Source organism: Brachyhypopomus gauderio, chromosome 20 (assembly GCF_052324685.1).
Source record: "Brachyhypopomus gauderio isolate BG-103 chromosome 20, BGAUD_0.2, whole genome shotgun sequence".
In the NCBI taxonomy this organism is placed as follows: domain Eukaryota; kingdom Metazoa; phylum Chordata; class Actinopteri; order Gymnotiformes; family Hypopomidae; genus Brachyhypopomus; species Brachyhypopomus gauderio.
In genome coordinates this window covers 12633675-12655100 of record NC_135230.1, presented here as the reverse complement: position 1 = coordinate 12655100, position 21426 = coordinate 12633675, and the positions used below count along the sequence as shown (strand labels likewise).

The following is a 21426-nucleotide window of genomic DNA, read 5'->3' as shown; positions in this document are numbered from 1 at the left end:
GGCCAGCAGGTACGTCACAGTGACCTGATAATGAAACACCGTCCGTGTGAAAATAATTAAGACCACTAAGCACCCGGGACCCGCTGCACCCCCAACCAGCTGGACTACACACGTCGCGTGCATTTCTGAACGGGCTCGTGTGTGGCTGTGCGTGTGTGTTTCTGCGTGCGTATCTGAACTCACTGTGTTCGGTTGACCTCGGCACTGGCGATGGCGCTGACGAAAGGCACGATCTTGCCGTAGTGCAGGAAGAGGCGGGCCAGTGGCACGGCCGCCTCCTGCTTCTCCCGACACACCTCACCCAGGACGTGGGCGGCCGAGGCGGACACGGGCTGCAGACACACCCGCGCCGGTCATCGTCAAAGGTCACGTGGATGATACCATTAAGCGTGACCCCCTGCGTCCCCCCGACCTCCTGAGCCCCCCGACCCCCCGACCCTCCGACCCCCCGACCCCCTGCCTGCTCACCTCCACTTGCGCGGACTGTAAGAGCAGCTCTGTGAGTGGGCTGTAGCGTTCTGAGGAGAAGACGTGGTCCTCCGTGTAAACGATGTTGAGTCGTAAGGAGCCCAGCTCATCTGCCTTCACTGACTTGCTGCCATTGTCCCTTGGCTGGAGAAAGTACCTGAGGGAGACAACACGCCAGAGACAGTCAGAGACAGAGGGAGAGACCACCAGAGACAAAGGGAGAGACCACCAGAGACAAAGGGAGAGACCACCAGAGACAGAGGGAGACAGCCAGAAACCAAGAGAGAGACAGAGACAGAGGGAGAGACAGAGAGAGAAAGACGGATAGAAAGAGAGGGAGGAGCCTTTAAATGCTCTAGGTATTAGGTCTCCATCACAAACAATGGGCTTAATCAACACATGAAAACTGACACATCACTTCAGTGATCATCACTGCATCATGATTCTCATGATTCTTCATGGTTCTCAATGCAGCACAATTTATTTGACATTGTTTTACTGTTTGTAGAAAGGTGAGTTAAGTTTACCATGCGTCATGAATCCCTGCCTGGCCCAAAACCTTCAGCGGTACCCGAACACCTCCTAAAAACTCATCACCAAACTTTAGATTACTGGCATTCCACAGGTCCACCCTGAGGGAAACAGAAACCGAGGTTAGGTTAGGCCCAACACACACGTGCGCACACACCCTTCCCTAGTGACAAAAAGGCCTACTGCCTATTTAATCGGTGAGTACATAAATGTCACTAATGAAATATTGTATGCATGTGTATTGTGTACACACACACACACACACACACACACACACACACACACACACACACACACACACAGTATCAGGATCTGTTTCCCTGCATGTTTGTGCTTCCCTTTTCATTGACATATGTTGCAATCTCTTGACATTTGAGCTGAAATGCACTGTAATAGATTAATGCACACACACACACACACACACACACACACACACACACACACACACACACACACACACACACACACACACACACACACACACACACACACACACACACACACACACACACACACACACACACACACACACACACACACACACACACACACACACACACACACACACCTGAGAGCTAGCTTGTCCACATCCTCCTCCTCCACGTCAAAGTGCCGTTTGGTGTAGCTGAGAGGTCTGGTGACCTGGAATTTTTTACAGTAATACACATATTTAAATCTTTGGCTAGTGTAATACTCTCCACTTCATAAAAGGATGTAAACAACACATACACACCATATGATCATACATAATTTCATACACTTCTTAAGTTTCAGAATTAGGTTCAGATGAAAAAAAAAAAACGGCTTTGTTTAAAGGGTTTGTTTGATTCCATGGGTCACTCCCGTTTCACTCCTTGGTCACCGAGAAACTGGTTGAGCCAGGTAGGTGCATCTGGTCAAAGGATTAGAAGAGGAAGGAGCCATGTTCAGGCTTTCAAGAACATGTAAAGGAATGACCCAGACATCCAGCACCTGGCCACACCCCCAGACGTCCAGCATCTGGCCACACCCCCAGACATCTAGCAGCTGGCCACACCCCCAGCACCTGGCCCCCCATAAAACGACACCAAAAACCACCGTGTAGCAGGATTAGCCACAGCTGTACCGCACCTTGCTAGAACGAGAGGTTTCCCTGAAGTAAACAGCACAATGAGAGGCGTTCTCTGGTTCAATGTGTTGATGAGCACCAGGAGAGAGAGGCAGGACGTGAACTTCCCTCCATGACCCAGACTGTGACGTCATCGCTGGGTCCGCAGTTTTGTGGTTTTATTTTTTTATGGAGGATGAATGTGACAACTGACTCATTTGGTGAGTGAGACGCAAACAATGGTGGAAACTACTGGGATGTCTGGGTTTCTAAACTGCACACATTGCGCAACATTACCAAAGGAAGCCAACATTCTCTCTCATTAGGCACTTGATTGAGTACATATTTAAAAATATATAGAATATATATGTACTTCAATTGATATATATATATATATATATATATATATATATATATATATTCCAGGATTTTAGTCAGGTAAAATTAGTGGAATCAACACAATACAGGAAGCCTGAGCAACATCTTGGTGAGGACAGGGGGCTCTAGATGAATCATTAAACTCATATCTTAATTTTTTTTAAGTAAGGTGCATTTCATTAGTCATTGGACTTGTGTCAACTATAAGTGAAAACATATTTGAAAGTTGTCCTCCTCCAGATATTTCAGCAAGGGTACTCTCACCTCTAGTGACATCTGTACAAACTTAAGTGAGGAGTTACGGAGCACTACCACACCTAGTGACCCAGTAGTCACATCAGTAAAAGAAGGAAGGACTGTAATAATTGCCCTGGCAAGGTTTTCCACACACGTGAGTCAGTTAACCAGAGCACTTAAAAGTCGCAACACACACATCAAATTTATTCCACGATTTATAAAATTGCTTGTGACTTCCGTTCTTTTTTTATCCTATCGTGGCTGTGTTTCAATATCTCCATTAGCTGGCGCCTGGTATTTAATGTAGCAGTTTCTATTAAGTTTAGTGAATTGTAACTCGGTCCCGCTTGCTGATTTCAACTTTGTTTACAAAGCCAAAATAATCCATATTATGCTATTTATAATGCACATTCTAGTTTAATGTACATTTTAGACTGCTGTTTAGAGCAGGGAGATTTGGATGTGCCAATGTGTCATGATCCAGTCTTGATATCCCAGCAATCCACAAGTGATTTGAAATGACATCTAGGTTTTCTTGAGGGTTCTACGTTTTGCATAATGACAGTAGCTAGGATTAATTTAGCACATCGCTTCACCATCCCAGGTACAATCATTTCATGTTTAATTATATGAGTCTACGTCAGCTGTAGCTCATCAAACTATCGTTACTCAATTCCTAAATCAAACTTCAGGAGAAGACAGCTATGTCACGTCAGCTATGTCACGTCTTTTGGCAGCTGGTGATGATGTATGTGACAGGGTCATTAGTGCAGCTTTACTGTGATGGACAAAGGACTGTGGGGTGTCCAGTGTGTGTGTGTGCATGCATGCATGTGTGTGTGTGTGGTGAACTGAACCCTGTCCTGTGTGTGGGGGAAAAGCATGACTGTGAGGGGGAAGAGATCAACTGAGCAGATTGTGTGTCTCACATCGTCTGAATCAATCACGGCGTTGTCTTCTCTCGTTCACTGGTGTGTGTGTGTGTGTGTGTGTGTGTGTGTGTGTGTGTGTGTGTGTGTGTGTGTGTGTGTGTGTGTGTGTGAGCCGAGGGGGATGTTAAACCATGTTGTTCGGGACAGACGTACGCGGGGTGGAAAGGAGGAAGAGGAAAGCCAACAGAGAGTTGTCAGATGGACGTTCGCGAGATGCTATCGTCCCTGCACGGAAGCCCCTCCCCTTCCCCCGCTGCACGGGCAGGACCTGCGGCCCGGCCGACACTCCCTCGTGAGTTCAAACGACAACAGCCGCACTGTGGTTTCTCAGAAAGGAGCGCTTGACTGAGCGAGCGCGGGGCGAGGCGGTGGGGTATCGTCTCGTCTTCCTCCCCCCACTTTCTTGTTCTTTCGTTCTCTGCCTGTCTTCCTGCGGTACACCGCGACTTATCACTTCTCGCAATCTGTGTTGCCGGCCTTCAAAGTGTTGAAGTTTGCGAGTATCGGGTTTTAGTAGCGCAAGCCCACTGCTCCAGTCTGGCTAATTTTGCCTGTTTATAAACAACACAGTATCTCCCGCTCTGGTTTGTGTATTGTATGGAGACACTGTTGTGTCTGTCCTAAGGAAGTCATGAGGGTGTGGACACATTCACTGTTAGTTTTGGGTTAAAATCTATGACTAAGATTCCAAATGAAACAACCATGCGAACAAATCTCTACGAACGCCAGTTTATGCGGCGATAAAATTGGTCTCTAGCGCCATTGCAGTTCCACTGAGAGTAGTGTTCATCAACACGGTATTCACAACAGTACTGACGTGTGATGAGGTTTTTCATCTGGGTCATGAATAAACACTTTCCAGTGGGGTTTCCTTGCAGAGAAACACAGGACACAGGCTGAAAGGTTCTTCTTTTGTCCACACATCAACACCAGCCTACTGACAGGATTCTAGCTGGACCAAAGCTTCCTCATGTGTAACAAAGTCTGTAATCATGATTCCCCGAGTGATTCGGGTCTTTAATATTTGCCCGAGAACAATCGCTTGCGTGCCTTTTTGTTTCGTTCTTTTTTTTCGGAAAGTTCTTACCTCAAAGTAGAACACTTCATCGAACTGTGGGTTGTTGGTTTTCCGTTTGACCTTGGTCTTCTTGGCTTCTGACCTGTTTGACCAGAAAGAAGCCGGAGGGAGGGAGGGAGAGAGAGATGGAGAGAAGGAGGGAGGGAGAGAAGGACAGGTTGTGATGCAGCATGTGCTTGTCGCCCGAGTCCCAGCAGAGCGAACAGGACCACCCACGTAATACACAATCACAAAGCCGTCAGTTTGGATCGACGCTGCATGCTCCTGCCAGTCAGCGGGACTTCAGACGGCCTTCGTGTAAAACAGCCGGAATCCTGCATGATGCTTCTGCACCTCCAGTTTTCTGGGTTTATTCTTGTTTTTTACCTGGATGGCCCCAGTAAGGAGACAGCAGCGTATGGGTCGCACTGGCCGTTGACGATGGGAAGGTCCTGACACTCCAAGACTCTGGGCAGAGAAGAGAAACAGGGCAGAGTGGTCAGGTTGATCTGGCAGCGGACGCTACCCCTGCACCAAATCCTGCTTCACAAATGAAAAGACAATGATAAGCCAATGATATGACTTCAGAGTAGCTTTACCATCTAAAACAAACCACCGCAGCTCCCCTGAACACAGGTAAAACATGAGGAATGTTATTTTAGGGTGGTATTTACCAAATACCAATAAATACCATCAAAGAACACGTGAAATTTCTACTCCAACATTCCAACTAGGCAAAGTCCAGGCAGCATCACCTTGCCCACCAAACATTTTTACCAATTGCTCAATTAGCCGTTGCATATCCAAAGGACAAACAGATGGTGGACGTTTTGAACAGACGCGCAGTCCTTAGCCTGGTCACCCAAGTATTTTTGGACCCTGCTGCCTGGCATTGGAGTCTGGAGCCAGACCCAGAAGAACTAGAGGAACTTAAGACAGCTGGAATCTACACTAGCGCAGACTGAGACACTGACCAGACTGAGACAGACTACAGGGAGATACAGTGTCACACTTCCTGAATTTACATCCTCCCAACTTTGTGCCCTACATATCTTATCTAAAAGAAGATAAGGATGTAAAATATGTACATCTGACTTTAGCCATCCATTATAACCCCACTGCCATTATAACAGTACTGTCATCTTTGATTGCATCATCTTTATATTTTTGAAAACATCTTTTTTCTTTTTTTGTTAAGACTTTGTTTTATGAAATGCATAACAATAGAAAGGAACCTCGAGTCCTCCTCATGAGATCTTTCTCGCAGGCCTCCTGTCGTAGGTACATGTATGTCTTATCTATGTGTCTGGGAACAGTCATCCCATCTTCCCTAAGCTGTTAGCCCCTCCCCCAGCCCCTCCCCTAGCAGCTGGGGCTTCCCCTGAGACCTCTCTGCTGTTGCCAAGACACCCAATTCTGCTGTCAAAGAGTAATCACACATATATTCACTATATTGCCAAAAGTATTTGCTCACCCATCCAAAAAATCGGAATCAGGTGTTCCAACACATCCATGGCCATTGATGTATAAAATTAAGCACCTAGGCATGACAAATATTTGTGAAAGAATGGGTCGCTTTCAGGAGGTCAGTGAATTCCAGCGTGGAACTGTGATAGGATGCCACCTGTGCAACAAATCCAGTCGTGAAATTTCCTAACTCCTAAATATTCCAGCTGTATTATAAGAATAATGGAAGCGTTTAGGAACAACAGCAACTCAGCCACAGAGTGGTAGGCCACGTAAAAGGACGGAGTGGGGTCAGCGGATGATGAAGTGCATAGTGCGAAGAGGTCAACTTTCTGCAGAGTTAATCACTATAGCCATCCAGACTTCATGTGGCCTTCAGATTAGCTCAAGAACAGTGCACAGAGAGCTTCATGGAATGGGTTTTACATGGTTGACATCACCAAGTGCAATTCAAAGCATCAGATGCAGTGGTGTAAAACATGCCGCCACTGGACTCTAGAGCAGTGTAGGTGTGTTCTCTGGAGTGATGAATCGTGCTTCTCCATCTGGCAATCTGATGGACGAGTCTGGGTTTGGTGGTTGCCAGGAGAAAGGTACTTGTCTGACTGCATTGTGCCAAGTGTAAAGTTTGGTGGAGGGAGGATTATGGTGTGGGGTTGTTTTCCATGATGTAACGTTTCACGGGGCGGGAGATAGCAGGAGTGACGCAAATGCAATAAAGAAGGATTTAATAGAACAACAGAAACAGACAAGACAGCACAGGGAATAACTATATTACTAGGGGCAAAAGACAAAGGCTACAACAGGGTACAACTACTGAGGGGGAAACAGAAATCTGGGGACAAATATACGAACGATGACACTACAAGATATTAAGGGGTACGAGAACTAAAACAGGGAACATAGGAAGGTGAACAAGCAACACGGTAAGTATACTAAGGGAGCTATACTACACATAAGAAAAAGTCTTAAACATACGGATCAGCTAAACAACTGGGAGACACTAACGAAATGAACATAACAACAACAACTATAAACACATGAGTAGCAATGGAATCAGGGCAACAGGGAACAGGAGCACAAGGCACAACAGTATAACCAAACATACAAAGGAAATCCAATACAAAATACAGGGAACTAGACTAAAAGAGAGGACACAAGAACGAACGGGAGGAAGCAGAACAGAGAAGCAACCAGGGACTCACGTACAGGGAATGACCGACAAGGGAATGAAACACTCGGGGTTCTTTATACACAGAGACAAGACGGTGAAACGAGACTCAGGTGTGTGGGCACTAACGAGGGGGCGTGACAGACAGAGGGAGGAACGAATGGGAGCGGGGAGCTAGGCGGGACCAGGGAGGAGGGAGGGGCTGGACGTGACATAACCCCCCCTCAAGGCGTGCAACTCCGGGGCACGCCAACCAGGGAGGGCCGGACAGACGCTGGGGACAGAGACACCATGACACAGAGGGAAACGAACGGGCGAGGCCGGGGCAGGGACAACAGACACGGGGCAGGATGGAGACAACGGCCCGGACTCCAGACGTATGGGAGGACCGGGACAAGGACTGGGCGGTGACGTGGGAAAGGGACCAGACGGGACAGGACAGGGGGCCGACGCAGGGGGCGGGACCAAGGGGACTGGACAAGACTGGGTCAAGGGAACAGGACTGGACTCTCGGGAAGGCTGGGACACAGAGGCAAACAGACGGAGGACGACGGAGACAGGGACGGGAACAAAGTGGGTGACTACCTGGGGAACAGAGACTGGCACAGGGACATGGAGGACACCACCATGGACGGACACAGGGACAGGCACGCGGACGCGGACAGACACGCACACAGGAACGGGGACCAACAGGAAGCCAGGGAGGGGACAGGGCAAAAAAGGGAACACAGGTGAGTGTAAAACAGGGTTAACAGGAGGGACAGTGTCCGGACAGTTCAGCAAAAAACCAGCTCCAGGCCCACAGGCGGGCAAGGCAGTCACTGGGGGGGCTGGCGTAAGCTGAGGAGTGTCCTGGGGAGCCGGGCGTGCAGCTGAGACAGGCGGGGCCCGCTGGCGTGCAGCGGGAACAGGCGGGGCCCGCTGGCGGGTCGCGGGAACAGGCGGGGCCCGCTGGCGGGGTGCGGGAACAGGCGGGGGCCGCTGGCGGGGAGCGGGAACCGGCGGGGGCCGCTGGCGGGGAGCGGGAACCGGCGGGGGCCGCTGGCGGGGAGCGGGAACCGGCGGGGGCCGCTGGCGGGGAGCGGGAACAGGCGGGGCCCGCTGGCGGGTCGCGGGAACAGGCGGGGCCCGCTGGCGGGGAGCGGGAACCGGCGGGGGCCGCTGGCGGGGAGCGGGAACAGGCGGCGTCGCCGTGCAGACGTCATCGGGGGGTGAGTTCACCATGCAGACGCCATCGGGGGGCGTGGTCGCCGAGCTGACGTCATCGGAGGGCGAGTTCACCATGCAGACGCCATCGGGGGGCGTGGTCGCCGAGCTGACGTCATCGGAGGGCGTGGTCGCCGAGCTGACGTCATCGGAGGGCGTGGTCGCCGAGCTGACGTCATCGGAGGGCGTGGTCGCCGAGCTGACGTCATCGGAGGGCGTGGTCGCCGCACAGACGTCATCAGGGGGCGGAACCTCCGGGCCGACGTCATCAGGGGGCGGAACCTCCGGGCCGACGTCATCAGGGGGCGGAGCCTCCGGGCCGACGTCATCAGGGGGCGGAGCCTCCGGGCCGACATCATCAGGGGGCGGAGCCTCCGGGCCGACGTCATCAGGGGGCGGAGCCTCCGGGCCGACGTCATCAGGGGGCGGAGCCCCCGGGTCGACGTCATCGGATGGCGTGTCCACCGGGCCGACGTCATCGGGGGGCGTGACTGCCGGGCTGACGTCCTCTGGGGGCGTGACCGCCGGGTTGACGTCATCACGGGCCCGAGCTGGCCACTCCTGGGGCGAGTGGCCACTGCGTCCCCCCAAAAAATTCTTGGGGGGCCTTTGGGGAGTGGCTTCCAGGATGCAGTCATCGGGGTGGTCCATGAATCCCTTCACATGACCGACGGGGTCGGCCGGCTTGGATCCTTGGATGTGGATACAGCCACCCACAAGAAATTCCTTGGGGGGTACCCCTGTTGCACGACCCCCAATCAAATGGGAGGGGGGCTGAACAGTGACACCAGCGAACCTGGAGCGCATATACCTGCAGAAACCTTCTACGGTCAGTGCTTCAGTCATACGCTTCGACAGCACCAAGTTCGCCCATTCCAGTGCCTTGGCTTTAAGCAGAGAGCGCATAAACAGAACCAAGACGTCATCTGGAGGTTTGGGGCATGTTAGTAACCTGATATACAATGTACACTGCATGATGTAGCTGTCAGCAGGTCCGGTCTCCCCATCGTATTCCTCCGGGCAATGAGCTAGCGACGGTAGGGTGACGTAGTTTCCCCTCGAGTCCCTAACCAGTAATGCCTGTAGGGCATCCAGGTTGGACAAAAAATAGTCCTTTTTCTCAGGAACTAAGGGACTACCTGAGGTAAAAGACTCTTGCTGCGTCACACTTAGGTCGGTCATTCTGTAACGTTTCACGGGGCGGGAGATAGCAGGAGTGACGCAAATGCAATAAAGAAGGATTTAATAGAACAACAGAAACAGACAAGACAGCACAGGGAATAACTATATTACTAGGGGCAAAAGACAAAGGCTACAACAGGGTACAACTACTGAGGGGGAAACAGAAATCTGGGGACAAATATACGAACGATGACACTACAAGATATTAAGGGGTACGAGAACTAAAACAGGGAACATAGGAAGGTGAACAAGCAACACGGTAAGTATACTAAGGGAGCTATACTACACATAAGAAAAAGTCTTAAACATACGGATCAGCTAAACAACTGGGAGACACTAACGAAATGAACATAACAACAACAACTATAAACACATGAGTAGCAATGGAATCAGGGCAACAGGGAACAGGAGCACAAGGCACAACAGTATAACCAAACATACAAAGGAAATCCAATACAAAATACAGGGAACTAGACTAAAAGAGAGGACACAAGAACGAACGGGAGGAAGCAGAACAGAGAAGCAACCAGGGACTCACGTACAGGGAATGACCGACAAGGGAATGAAACACTCGGGGTTCTTTATACACAGAGACAAGACGGTGAAACGAGACTCAGGTGTGTGGGCACTAACGAGGGGGCGTGACAGACAGAGGGAGGAACGAATGGGAGCGGGGAGCTAGGCGGGACCAGGGAGGAGGGAGGGGCTGGACGTGACACATGAGCTGGGCTTGGCCCCTTAGTTCCAGTGAAAGGAACTCTGAATCCTTCAGCATACCAAGACATTTTGGACAATTCCATGCTCTCAAATTGGTGGGAACAGTTTATGGACAGCAAGGTCCATAAAGACATGGATGGCAGAGTACGGTGTGGATGAACTTGATTGGCTTGCACCATCGACGTAATTTTGATTTCAAAAGTGGGGGGGACATGGATTCATCGCTATTTAAATATTTGGTTTTAACCGTGAAAACTGGGGGGGACTTTTTCAAAAGTGTCCCCCCCCCCAAATTACGTCCGTGGCTTGCACAAAGTCCTGACCTCAACCCGATAGAACACCTTTGGGATGAATTAGAGTGGAGACTGAGAACCAGGCCTTCTCGTCCAACATCAGTATGTGACCTCACAAATGCACTTCTGGAAGAATGGTCAAAAATCCTCATAAACTCACTCCTAAACCTTGTGGGCAGTCATCCCAGAACAGCTGAAACTGTTATAGCAGCAAAGGGTGGACAAATGTCATATTGAAGCATATGGAACAGGAATGAGATGTCACTTAAGCTCAAATGTGAGTCACAGAAGGTGAGCAAATACTTTTGGCAATATAGTGTACATACTGTACACACACACACACACACACACACACACACACACACACACACACACACACACACACACACACACACACACACACATATGTGCATACACACACACACACACACACATATGTGCATAGACACACACACAAACTGTGCATTGAGCTGTCTGGCACCTTGCTGTCTCCCATAACAAAACTCTGTAAGCAAAACAAACACACACATACACACACACACACACACGAATGTCTATCCCAGGTGGACATCGAGACAGGGCTGTCACATTTGGACCGTGCACTATGCTCAGCCTGTTAAGCCACAGCCAGGACCATGTCTGATTCAGCTATACAAGACCAATCTGCCCCCAGCACTGCTAAATATATACTTGGTCAAAGAGTATGTTGAAGATTATGTGTGGTGTTTGTGAGTATGTTGAAGAGTAGATGTAGCGTTTGTGAGTATATTGAAGAGTATGTGTGGTGTTTGTGTCTCTTTTGCCCTCAAATATTAGTATCCACTTACATCAGTCCAGATAATTTTATACCATGTAACTTGGTCAATGATCCCTTACAAAAAAAGCAAAAAACTCCATGTGTAAGTCCAAGAAGACAAGAACAGTGGATGAAAAAGTACAGGTAAGAGATCCCTTGCTGATTTAGCACCCAGCCAATGAAAGAGTGAGTGTTGTTTTAGCACCCAGCCAATGAAAGAGCGCGTGTTGTTTTAGCACCCAGCCAATGAAAGAGCGCGTGTTGTTTTCAGACAGTAGCCAAATCTCGCCCACTCACAGGACTACGTGACATCATCACGCCACATTACACACAGCCTCGTCCTGCCAGTCGGGGCTGACAGCTTAGAAATACACGCACACACACACGCACACACACACACACATACACACACACACACACACACACACACACACACAGACACACACACAGACACACACACACACACACAGACACACACACACACAGCCCTGGGTGACTCACTCTCCTGTTCACACACTTCTGTTATTCATGCTCTTTCAGACAATCACCAGCAGGCACACACACGTTTAGACGTAAAAGACGTAAAAAGCCACAGCACACAGACACACACATTCATATTCTCGCAGACTCGTAGTAAATATGCTGGGTGTTTGTAGCATGCACAATGACAGCAAGGGTTTACAGTGGCATTAAGACCGGAGCACTTCCTGTGTGCTAAGCCTGCTTACATAAGGCCCTGTACACGGCTGTGGTGGGGCAGACCTGCCTGTGCCCTCTGCTGGGCCCAGCCCGGCTCCATCAAGTATCTGCCCCGTGGAAGTGCTAATTTGACGGGGCAGGTGTGACGGATTAGGGGCGGGGCTAATCTCTGGAGGAGGGTGGTTCCAAAAAAGGTTCAATGTGTGGCAAACGGTTCAATATTCCACGTCGCAGAAGACGTGCGGTACTGTTAAATGAAACGTTAAGCGCGCTCTGGCGTGAAGTGTCAGAACGAGGCTCTGCTGTCCTGTTGTCGCACGGCGTGAACAAGAGGCGCATCTGTTCTGCCCGGAGCTCCACTGTCTCTGTAAGCTCATTACCCAGCGTGCCCTGGTGTGGGTAGATTTGTCAGTGCCCTGATTTGTCAGTAAGACAATGTTCTCGTTTACTGGAGGACTCCTATTGGTCCTCATGCTTGAGAGACTCCAGATGCCAAAATGTTACGTCTCGAATCAGCGCTGGACATGCTGTGCGCTGATACGCATCGTTCTGTTCACCTGATTTCACACCCGATCACATGACTGCACACCCCCCACCCCCACACGCCAGCGCCTTTACGCCTGCAGATGCGGCCTTGTTTATTTACACATCTGTCTGCACGGTGAGTCACTGCCGCTGTTCAACGAGGCCCGGACACGCCAGCCCCGAGCCAGACCACGCCAGTCAAACTGCCCCTCACGTGAGCAGGCCCAGGCAGCGTCCTATTGGATGGTTCGGCTGAATTATGCTAATGTGCCGTTATCTGAAGCAACGGAACTGAAGCGTTGCTTCAGTGTTTCCTTCACTCTCTCTCACTCTCTCTCACTCACTCTCTCCCCCATTTTCTCTCCTTTTGTATGAGACGCTCCAACATGTCTGAGTAAATTTGAGCTGACAGCCTGAAACGCAGATGCGCTTTACAGAAGCAGCAGCCTGTTTCGCTACGTTCTGCTCCGGCTGTGAGACGATCTCGTCTCCACTGCGAGTGACTTACATTACGCCACTATTTGGAATGGGCAGAGCGTTCTTCAAAAGGAGAAGGTTGATTTGTCCTGTATAAAACATTTTATCTCTGCTAAATACTGCATCCATAAACGTTCAGGAAGTCTCTACCAACACAATCTGTGCATTAAGTAAATTAATTTGAGCAAAAATGAAATAAAAAAATCAGAGAACATGGAGGATAGATTGCTTCCTCCCCCGAGAGACTGCAGGGCTGTTTACATCAGGGAGCCATTTTGTGCTGAGCTATAGAGAACCAACACAAAGGCAGAGAAATAAAGCCAGAAAACATGAAAAAAAAAACAGATTTGGGCTAAAAGTGTTCCCTCTCCTTATTCATTCTCTCTCTCTCTCTCTCTCTCTCTCTCTCTCCCTTTCTCTCTCTCTCTCTCTCTCTCTCTCTCTCTGGGATGCAGCTGGCTAACCTGTCTATTGGCCTAAAAGTGCCTGCTAGCCCCTGATAAAACAACCCCCTTCTGGAACCTTCCATTCTTCAACTCAACTTCAACAGCCCAGTGACTCCAGCAGCAGGCCCTATCCTGGCCTCAGGAAGACCGCTGAGCACTGGACGTGCTCAACACCGTAGGGAGTTTCCATTCTGGACCAGGTTTTGCCCTGCGTATGCTAACAAGCACGGTGATATGGTCAGAGAGGAAGTGGCGATGCTTAGCGCACCCACAACGATGCATTCTGTGCTTGCTTCAGGAATCCTGCCTTACAGTGAAGAAGGAAGTCAATGTGCTGAATTTGTGTAACTCAGGGAGTGGATTACTCAGTGGTTCATGGATGGGGTGAGGAACGTAGGAACGTGGTAGACAGCAACACAAAACAATCGGCATACAGAACCGGCTCTGAATTGGGAAAGACACATGTAGCCAGACACTCAGTCTCTCAAGGACAACCCTTCAAGAATTCCTATTGGCTGGAAGGCAAGCGCAGGGAGGGCGTGATTGGCTGACTCACCGGGTCGCCAATTTATGGCAGACGACTCCGCTGTCCGTGATGACCTCACTTAGGCGGAGTTCCAGATGAACCTTTCCCTGTGAAAGACCGGACAGTGTTACCATGGTTACACACACACCCAGAAAGAGGAAGTGAACAGGAGCAGATATAATAATACCAAAACAAAATAGTTGTTGCAGGAACTGAAGAGGGTTCCTCAACAGAATTAATTTTCCAGCATCATTTATAAACATGAAGAAAAGAAACTTCAAAGAATAATCTGTGGATGCCAAGACCAGTATCTCTGATGTGCATATGGACACATGAAAGACAACACCGAGACTGAATCACCGAAGACACTTTTCTCAGTCGAGAGGGTATTATGAATTTTATAATGACATCTTTTTGTCTTTGTGTGTGTGAATGTGTGTTTGTCTGTGTGTATGTGTGTGTGTGCGTGGTGGTGGGGGGGGGAGGTGTTGTATGTAAGTGTGTGTGAAAACCATTCCAAGGCTGTGAGAACTGCACTGTCAAACACCAGCCAACATCATCAATATGCAAATGTCCTTTGGCAGGCAGCTGGGGACTCACTTACACTCTCACTCTCTCTCTCTCTCTCTCTCTCTCTCTATCTATCTCTCTATCTATCTATCTCACTCTCTTTCAAAGACACGCACACATACACAAAACAATGCGTTCTCTATAACATTGGAGAGAAATGCTCTATCTTTCCTTTCCATTTGCGCCTTTTGCCCTTCCTCTCTCTCTCTCTCTCTCACACACACACACACACACACACACACACACACACACACACACGCACGTTCTTCACAATTGCGAATGAATACAGCTGTGTTACTGGAGAGCTGCTTTAGGGCCGAACTAGCTGTGTGAATACAGATGATACTTCAGCTGGCAGAGGTAGCACTAGCCAGGTGACAGAGCTGCCATGACCACTTGATTTCCCTGCACATTCCTCCTGACATTAATTCACAAACATCTTCAAGGAAGCTTGTGGCAGTGAAGAAGCTCTTCAGTGTGTTTTTTTAGTGCTAACATCTAATATGAAGCGGCTGTAGAGAGCACGGCATAAGGATATGGTTGCTGATGGTTCACTTTAATTGGAATGGCTGTTTATAGTAAACACCCTTTTTTCTCTCTCTGTTTGCTATTTGCAGACAGAAATAAAGAGAGAGAAAGAGAGATAGAGAGAGGGGGAAGGGACAGAATGAAAGTTTGGAGCACAAATGAAGTATGACAGAGGGAGTTTGCTGTTATTCTGGTTCATGCAAATGCAGTGGGCCTCAGAGAGTGGAACAGCAGGGAAACAGAGAGAGATGAAGAGAGAGAGAGAGAGAGAGAGAGAGAGAGAGAGAGAGAGAGAGAGAGAGAGAGAGAGAGAGAGAGAGAGAATGACTAGAAGGGCACCTACCTGAACCTCTGAGTCGGCGCTGACAGGCTGTAGTGGGAACCAGGTGTCTTTGCCGTGGTACTTGGGCAAGTCCTCCTTCTTCACTGCCACCTTACCTGGGAGCACACAACCAATCACAGTGGTTGACCTTCACTGTCACCTTACCTGGGAGCACACAACCAATCACAGTGGTTGACCTTCACTGTCACCTTACTTGGGAGCACACAACCAATCACAGTGTTTGACCTTCAGTCACCGCAAACTATTACAGTTAAAGGAATAGTAATAAAGTAATACTCAACTGAATGCAACATTTCCTCTAAGCAATATCTAAAATGGGTTTTAAACAGTATATGTGTTCGGCCCAAACCATCACGTTACATATGTTACACACTTTAGGCACAGTACATATGTTAAATACAGTGCAAGCGGGCCATATGACATGGTTTGGTGCAAACAGAGAATATGCGGTAGTTTACGTGCAAAAATTGCTGAATTTCACAAGTGCTCCACTCAAAATCTTGAGCTGTAAGCGGTTAGCCAGAAGTTATGTTGAGCTTAGCTCAAGATCCCTAGCGACTGACTCAGCCAGTCACACTGTGGCCAATACGAATGACACCCAGGAGCTAGAAGATCTGCCTGCTTCTTTGAAAGATTAGCTGTGTGGGAAAATGTCAGGTTCCCAGTGAAGTACATCAGCTAGTGGTGGCCCAGCTCCCCGAGACAGCACTGTAGGGGAAGAGTGCTTCAAACATTCAGCATCAAACAGATGTATCAATCTGTTTGAAATTCACATATCTGTCGGAGATTCTTATTCAAAGCCATGTACAATTTGGCTTGTGATTCTTAATGGTAATAGTGTGGTGTATCTGTCCAGATTGGCAACTGAACACAAACCTCACAAAGAGAGGCGGCATTGTTACCTGCTATATCAATAATCGCTGGAGGTAGGTCAAAAACACAGAAATAAATAAAGACATCCAGATATAAAAACAGACAGAGGCACAAACATCACTGAGGCCGCTTGAAAGCTTGAGCTGCATGTGCAATGTCGAAACGCAGCCCAAGTGGAACAGACAACGTTGTCTTTATAATTCTATTGACGTCGTACCATAATAACAGATGATTTTATACTTTAATAAAGAAATTATTTTATACTTTAATAAGAGATTTTTCATATCTGTAGTTTATCACATATTGCCTGGTGTTTTTTCATCAGCCCTACTATAACAATAGGACATATGCGAGAGTCCATGTTCACTGTTTCTATTATAACTGCTGAATACACTGCAGGCTGTCCCAGCAACCTCAGGGGAGACTACGATGGTAGGTGGAGGAAACTCAAACTTGCAGTACTGTCAAAACCGAGCCATACTCATCCTGTACCAAACAGTAATGTACTACTCTTACAAAACCGAGCCATACCCATCCTGTTCTGAACAGTAATGCACTACTCTTACAAAACTGAGCTGTACCCATCCTGTACCGAACAGAGATGTCCAGACTGTGGTCCGAATCTGTTCCTCATTGTAATAAAATGAAAAGCCAGTGAATATACAGTTACTGTGGTTATTAATGATTACCGGTGGACCGGTGCTATCAATTGCAATTAAAACACAATTTGTCACAAGACACAAAATACTATGGTTAGTCTAAATGCACGTGATCATTACAGTTTCAGAACATTTCAAAGATAACCTGTGGAATTAGTCCCAGTAATGTGATGAGAACTTCCACGCAGAGATCAACACAACACTGTGCTGCATACAACCAGAACACTGGTCTTTAACTAATCATTCATCGCATATGCCACAACTTAAGATTTCATTACTGTATTTAATTTGGCAGGGGGCTGCAAAAAAAGGCAGAAACATAGCATAGTTTCCTGACTGCTTGGTTAGAAGACTCAGAAATGCAGGTAACCACTCACGAGCTAGGCACGCATACACACACACACACACACACACACACACACACCACCAGGCCTAGGCCACACCAGCCCAACATTCTACAGCAAACACAAGCGTGCTAATTTTAGCATTTTGGAATTACAATGAAAAATGATCTGCCCAGCCAAAAGCACCAGTGTGAAATAAGGGAGACACCTTTGTGCAGATGTGACAGGGCACCCTGGGAAGCTGGACTTCCTGGAGCTTGCTGGGGAAGGCTGTGAGAACACCGCAGCTGGAGGAATGGCCAAGACAGTATCGGAACCTTAATTACCCCCATTTACATGAACCTCACATTCATTAACACCACAGAAACAGCAGACAGGAAAGCAGAGAGGGGGAGGGGAGAGAGAGAGAGAGAGAGAGAGAGAGAGAGAGAGAGAGAGAGAGAGAGAGAGAGAGAGAGAGAGAGAATGAGCAGTGCTCTGGGAGATCAAACATGCTGCTCACACCGGCCTGCTCTGTACTGAGCTTGCACGCAGCCATAACACAGGCACACTTAGATCACACACTGTGTGTGTGTGTGTGTATGTGTGTGTGTGGGAGGGGCATGGCCTGATATGGCAGGGTTGTTCTATTAATTGAGAAAGGCTGCAATTACAGAGCAGTTTCACTGAATAGCAAGACTGTAATGGAGCACTTCTGGTTATGCGATCATCTATTCATTCAAACAGAGTGCTACCAAATTACAGGAAATGTCACTTTTGCACCATTGAGTGCAAGAAATCACAAGGCAAACCACATTTGCCTCTCTACAGAGTGCTTCCAATACACAGGGCATGAGAATTTATTTTTCATCGTAAATGCAATTAGTAGACACAATGAAAATGTTATATCAAAATGGTGGCGCATTACATTATAATTTCATTTGATTTTATGAACTCAACTCTTCCAGTTTGTATGTCGTTTTTAGTGACATACAAAGGCTTGAGACTATATGCTATATAAAGGCCTAAAGCCACATTAGTAACAACTCTCTGATTGGTCACCAGTTGTATTCAAATGACTGAAGACAAGCTGCAATTGGATCATTTTTCAACAATGACGTTCATGCTGAGCTCTTATTGGCTAGCGACAGCTGACTCTGTTTCCCTGCAAAAATCCAAGATGGAAACACTCACACTGCTGTTATCACCACCTTTCCTACACCCACACTCTCCACCGAACACACACACACACGCGGGCGCGCACAGAATCTCTAATGAGTACAGCTGTGGTAAATGTTTGACTCTGAGACTCCCCTCCCCCTTCTCTCTGGTGTTTTGTCTCTGTTATGCGTTCCTCCCCCCTCTTCACCTGAGTCCTGCTGGCCTGTGTATCACTGCACAACAACAGTGTAGTAAAGCACAGATCAGAAATTCGGTGTTCACACACACAAGATGAAATACTTCAGACCTTCTTTTCAAGTAAAAGCAACGTTTGTGTAAAAACCATCCGCACGCATTCACACTCATACATCTCACAGCTGCTTCTAGCCAAAGAACAGACTGGGTGATCAACATTTTATCACATTTACTTTATAACCTGTTCATAAAGAACACCAGACCGCTGATCTGTCATCAGTTTCAACCCTGCCCACAAAGGACTCGGCCATTGCGTGCAGTGACCCAGAAGCTGATGAAAAAACTGTTTGGAGGTGGTGCCCGTATCAGGTAGCGGATGTGTTCAGGCAGGACGGCCGGGTCCGGTTGAGTGCCCGCATCAGCATTGTGGGGGTAGGGGGTGTGTAGGCAGGGTGTCACATACGTAGGGAGTCTGCACATGCGTTCAGCAAGGCCTCTGATAAGCAGGGGACCACACACACGTTCAGTGTGGTGAAACAACACCCAACATCTTGCACACACACCCCCAGGGCCACACACAGGAAGCCCAGAGCTACCACTGACATGCAGGTATGCCACGCCGTAACTGCAGAATCGTGCAGTGTGCGGGTTTTTCCGGAGGGCTAGCTTAACCCCGCGGGAATTGTGTTACGTTAATCACGTGCATCCCGAGTCAAAATCACCCACAAGTCTGTCTCTTCCACCAAAACAACAACCACCTCTCAGCACATACGACATTAATGGGCCGTTCTTCTTGACTGAGGGCCTGCACTGCCTCCCAGCATCTGGTTCGTTATTTCAAGAGCTTAACTGGCATTCCACAAAGTTCCACGGCACATAATTAGACGGGTATGGTATAGTGAACTCCAAGCAACGCACGGTAAACAGTAAACAGAAACAACAGCCAGTCAGTTCAGTTGAACAGTCTGGCCTCGGTGGGCGGGCCACACTCACATCTGCTCTACAGATTGAGCACTTCGGAGCCGCAGTTTCGCTTGGCATGTATACCAGGAATCCGCCAAGGGCCCACAGCGACCAGACCGATGCGTTCGCATGCTGACAGAGCGGCAACCACTTAGCGCGCAGGAGCCCCTCGCTAATTAGCGCGGCACGGAGACGATGAGCTCCAGTGTTTACGAGGGTGTGAGACGACAACACTCCTCGCGACGTGTCCGAAACGTGCACCAGCCCGCAACAACGCGGACTCACCGATGCTGGAGTCCCTCCTGAAGACGTCCCTGTCGAAGATGTAGAAGCAGAGGTGGCGGAAGCTGCGTGGGATTTCACAGTAGAAATCTTCTCCGTAGAACGGGCTGTGAATGGAGGCGAAGCACAGAGACACTTTGGCCATCAGTCAAAACGGACGTTACAAGATTGCTGTTGTAAAAGGAACATTCACGGTCAACACACACACACACACACACACACACACACACACACACACACACACACACACACACACACACACACACACACACACAGCCAAGGAAATCTACAAGTCATTAAGAGCAGTATGAAATACTGAAAGATACTGCTTACCTTTAATTATGAAGAACTAATTGAAACTGATGCTTGATGGCAAAAAAACTGCTTCTCTAGTCTAATGACCTACAGATTGTGGTTCTTGTTTTATAGTGTTCTAGATAGCAGATATTTCAAATGTTTTGCCCTTTTCTCTTTTGCTCTCTACTCCTTTTTTTTGCTTTTACTCCTCTCTTCCCCATTAGAGGGAAAGGAAACACAGAATGACTTGCTTGGCTTAAGTAACTTAATTAACATCCCCATTCTCGCATGATACCTGTGCCCACTATACTGTCATAACTGTCTCCACTATACTCTCATTATAACTGTCTCCACTATACTGTCATAACTGTCTCCACTATACTCTCATTATAACTGTCCCCACTATACTGTCATAACTGTCTCCACTATACTCTCATTATAACTGCCTCCACTATACTGTCATAACTGTCTCCACTATACTCTCATTATAACTGTCCCCACTATACTGTCATAACTGTCTCCACTATACTCTCATTATAACTGTCCCCACTATACTATCATAACTGTCTCCACTATGCTCTCATTATAACTGTCCCCACTATACTATCATAACTGTCCCCACTATGCTCTCATTATAACTGTCCCCACTATACTGTCATAACTGTCCTCACTAAACCCTCATGATCGCTGTCCCCACTATACTGTCATAACTGTCCTCACTAAACCCTCATGATCACTGTCCTCACTATACTGTTATAACTGTCCCCACTATACCCCATGATCACTGTCCCCACTATACCCTCATAACTGTTCCCAATATACACTCATATACTCCCATGTAGTGTAGTAAACCGTTCCCATGTAGTGATGTAAACATTCCCATCCATTCCTCCCTATCTACACACACACACACACACACACACACACACACACACACACACACACACACACACAAATATTCCTGACCATAAAGATTTCTCAATGATCTTGGTCCTGAAGACCTCCTCCTGGTCCAGGTTCACCGTGCAGTAGCAGTC

The 21426-nt window shown here is 48.2% G+C and overlaps 1 protein-coding gene across 2 annotated transcripts in view; it reads right to left on the bottom strand.

Moving 5' to 3' along the window:
* Positions 1-21426, bottom strand: part of rasa3 (RAS p21 protein activator 3) — a 43055-nt gene that overhangs the window by 10963 nt on the left and 10666 nt on the right. For both annotated transcript variants that reach the window (XM_076982340.1, XM_076982339.1), the window contains exons 2-11: positions 21356-21426; positions 20096-20199; positions 15637-15731; positions 14226-14302; positions 5078-5158; positions 4721-4793; positions 1568-1641; positions 996-1100; positions 469-625; positions 184-332 (exon numbers count right to left, since the gene is read on the bottom strand). The exon at positions 21356-21426 is cut by the window's right edge and continues 47 nt beyond it. In XM_076982340.1, the coding sequence (XP_076838455.1) occupies positions 184-332; positions 469-625; positions 996-1100; positions 1568-1641; positions 4721-4793; positions 5078-5158; positions 14226-14302; positions 15637-15731; positions 20096-20199; positions 21356-21426 (986 nt within the window). The remainder of the gene's footprint in view (positions 1-183; positions 333-468; positions 626-995; positions 1101-1567; positions 1642-4720; positions 4794-5077; positions 5159-14225; positions 14303-15636; positions 15732-20095; positions 20200-21355) is intronic.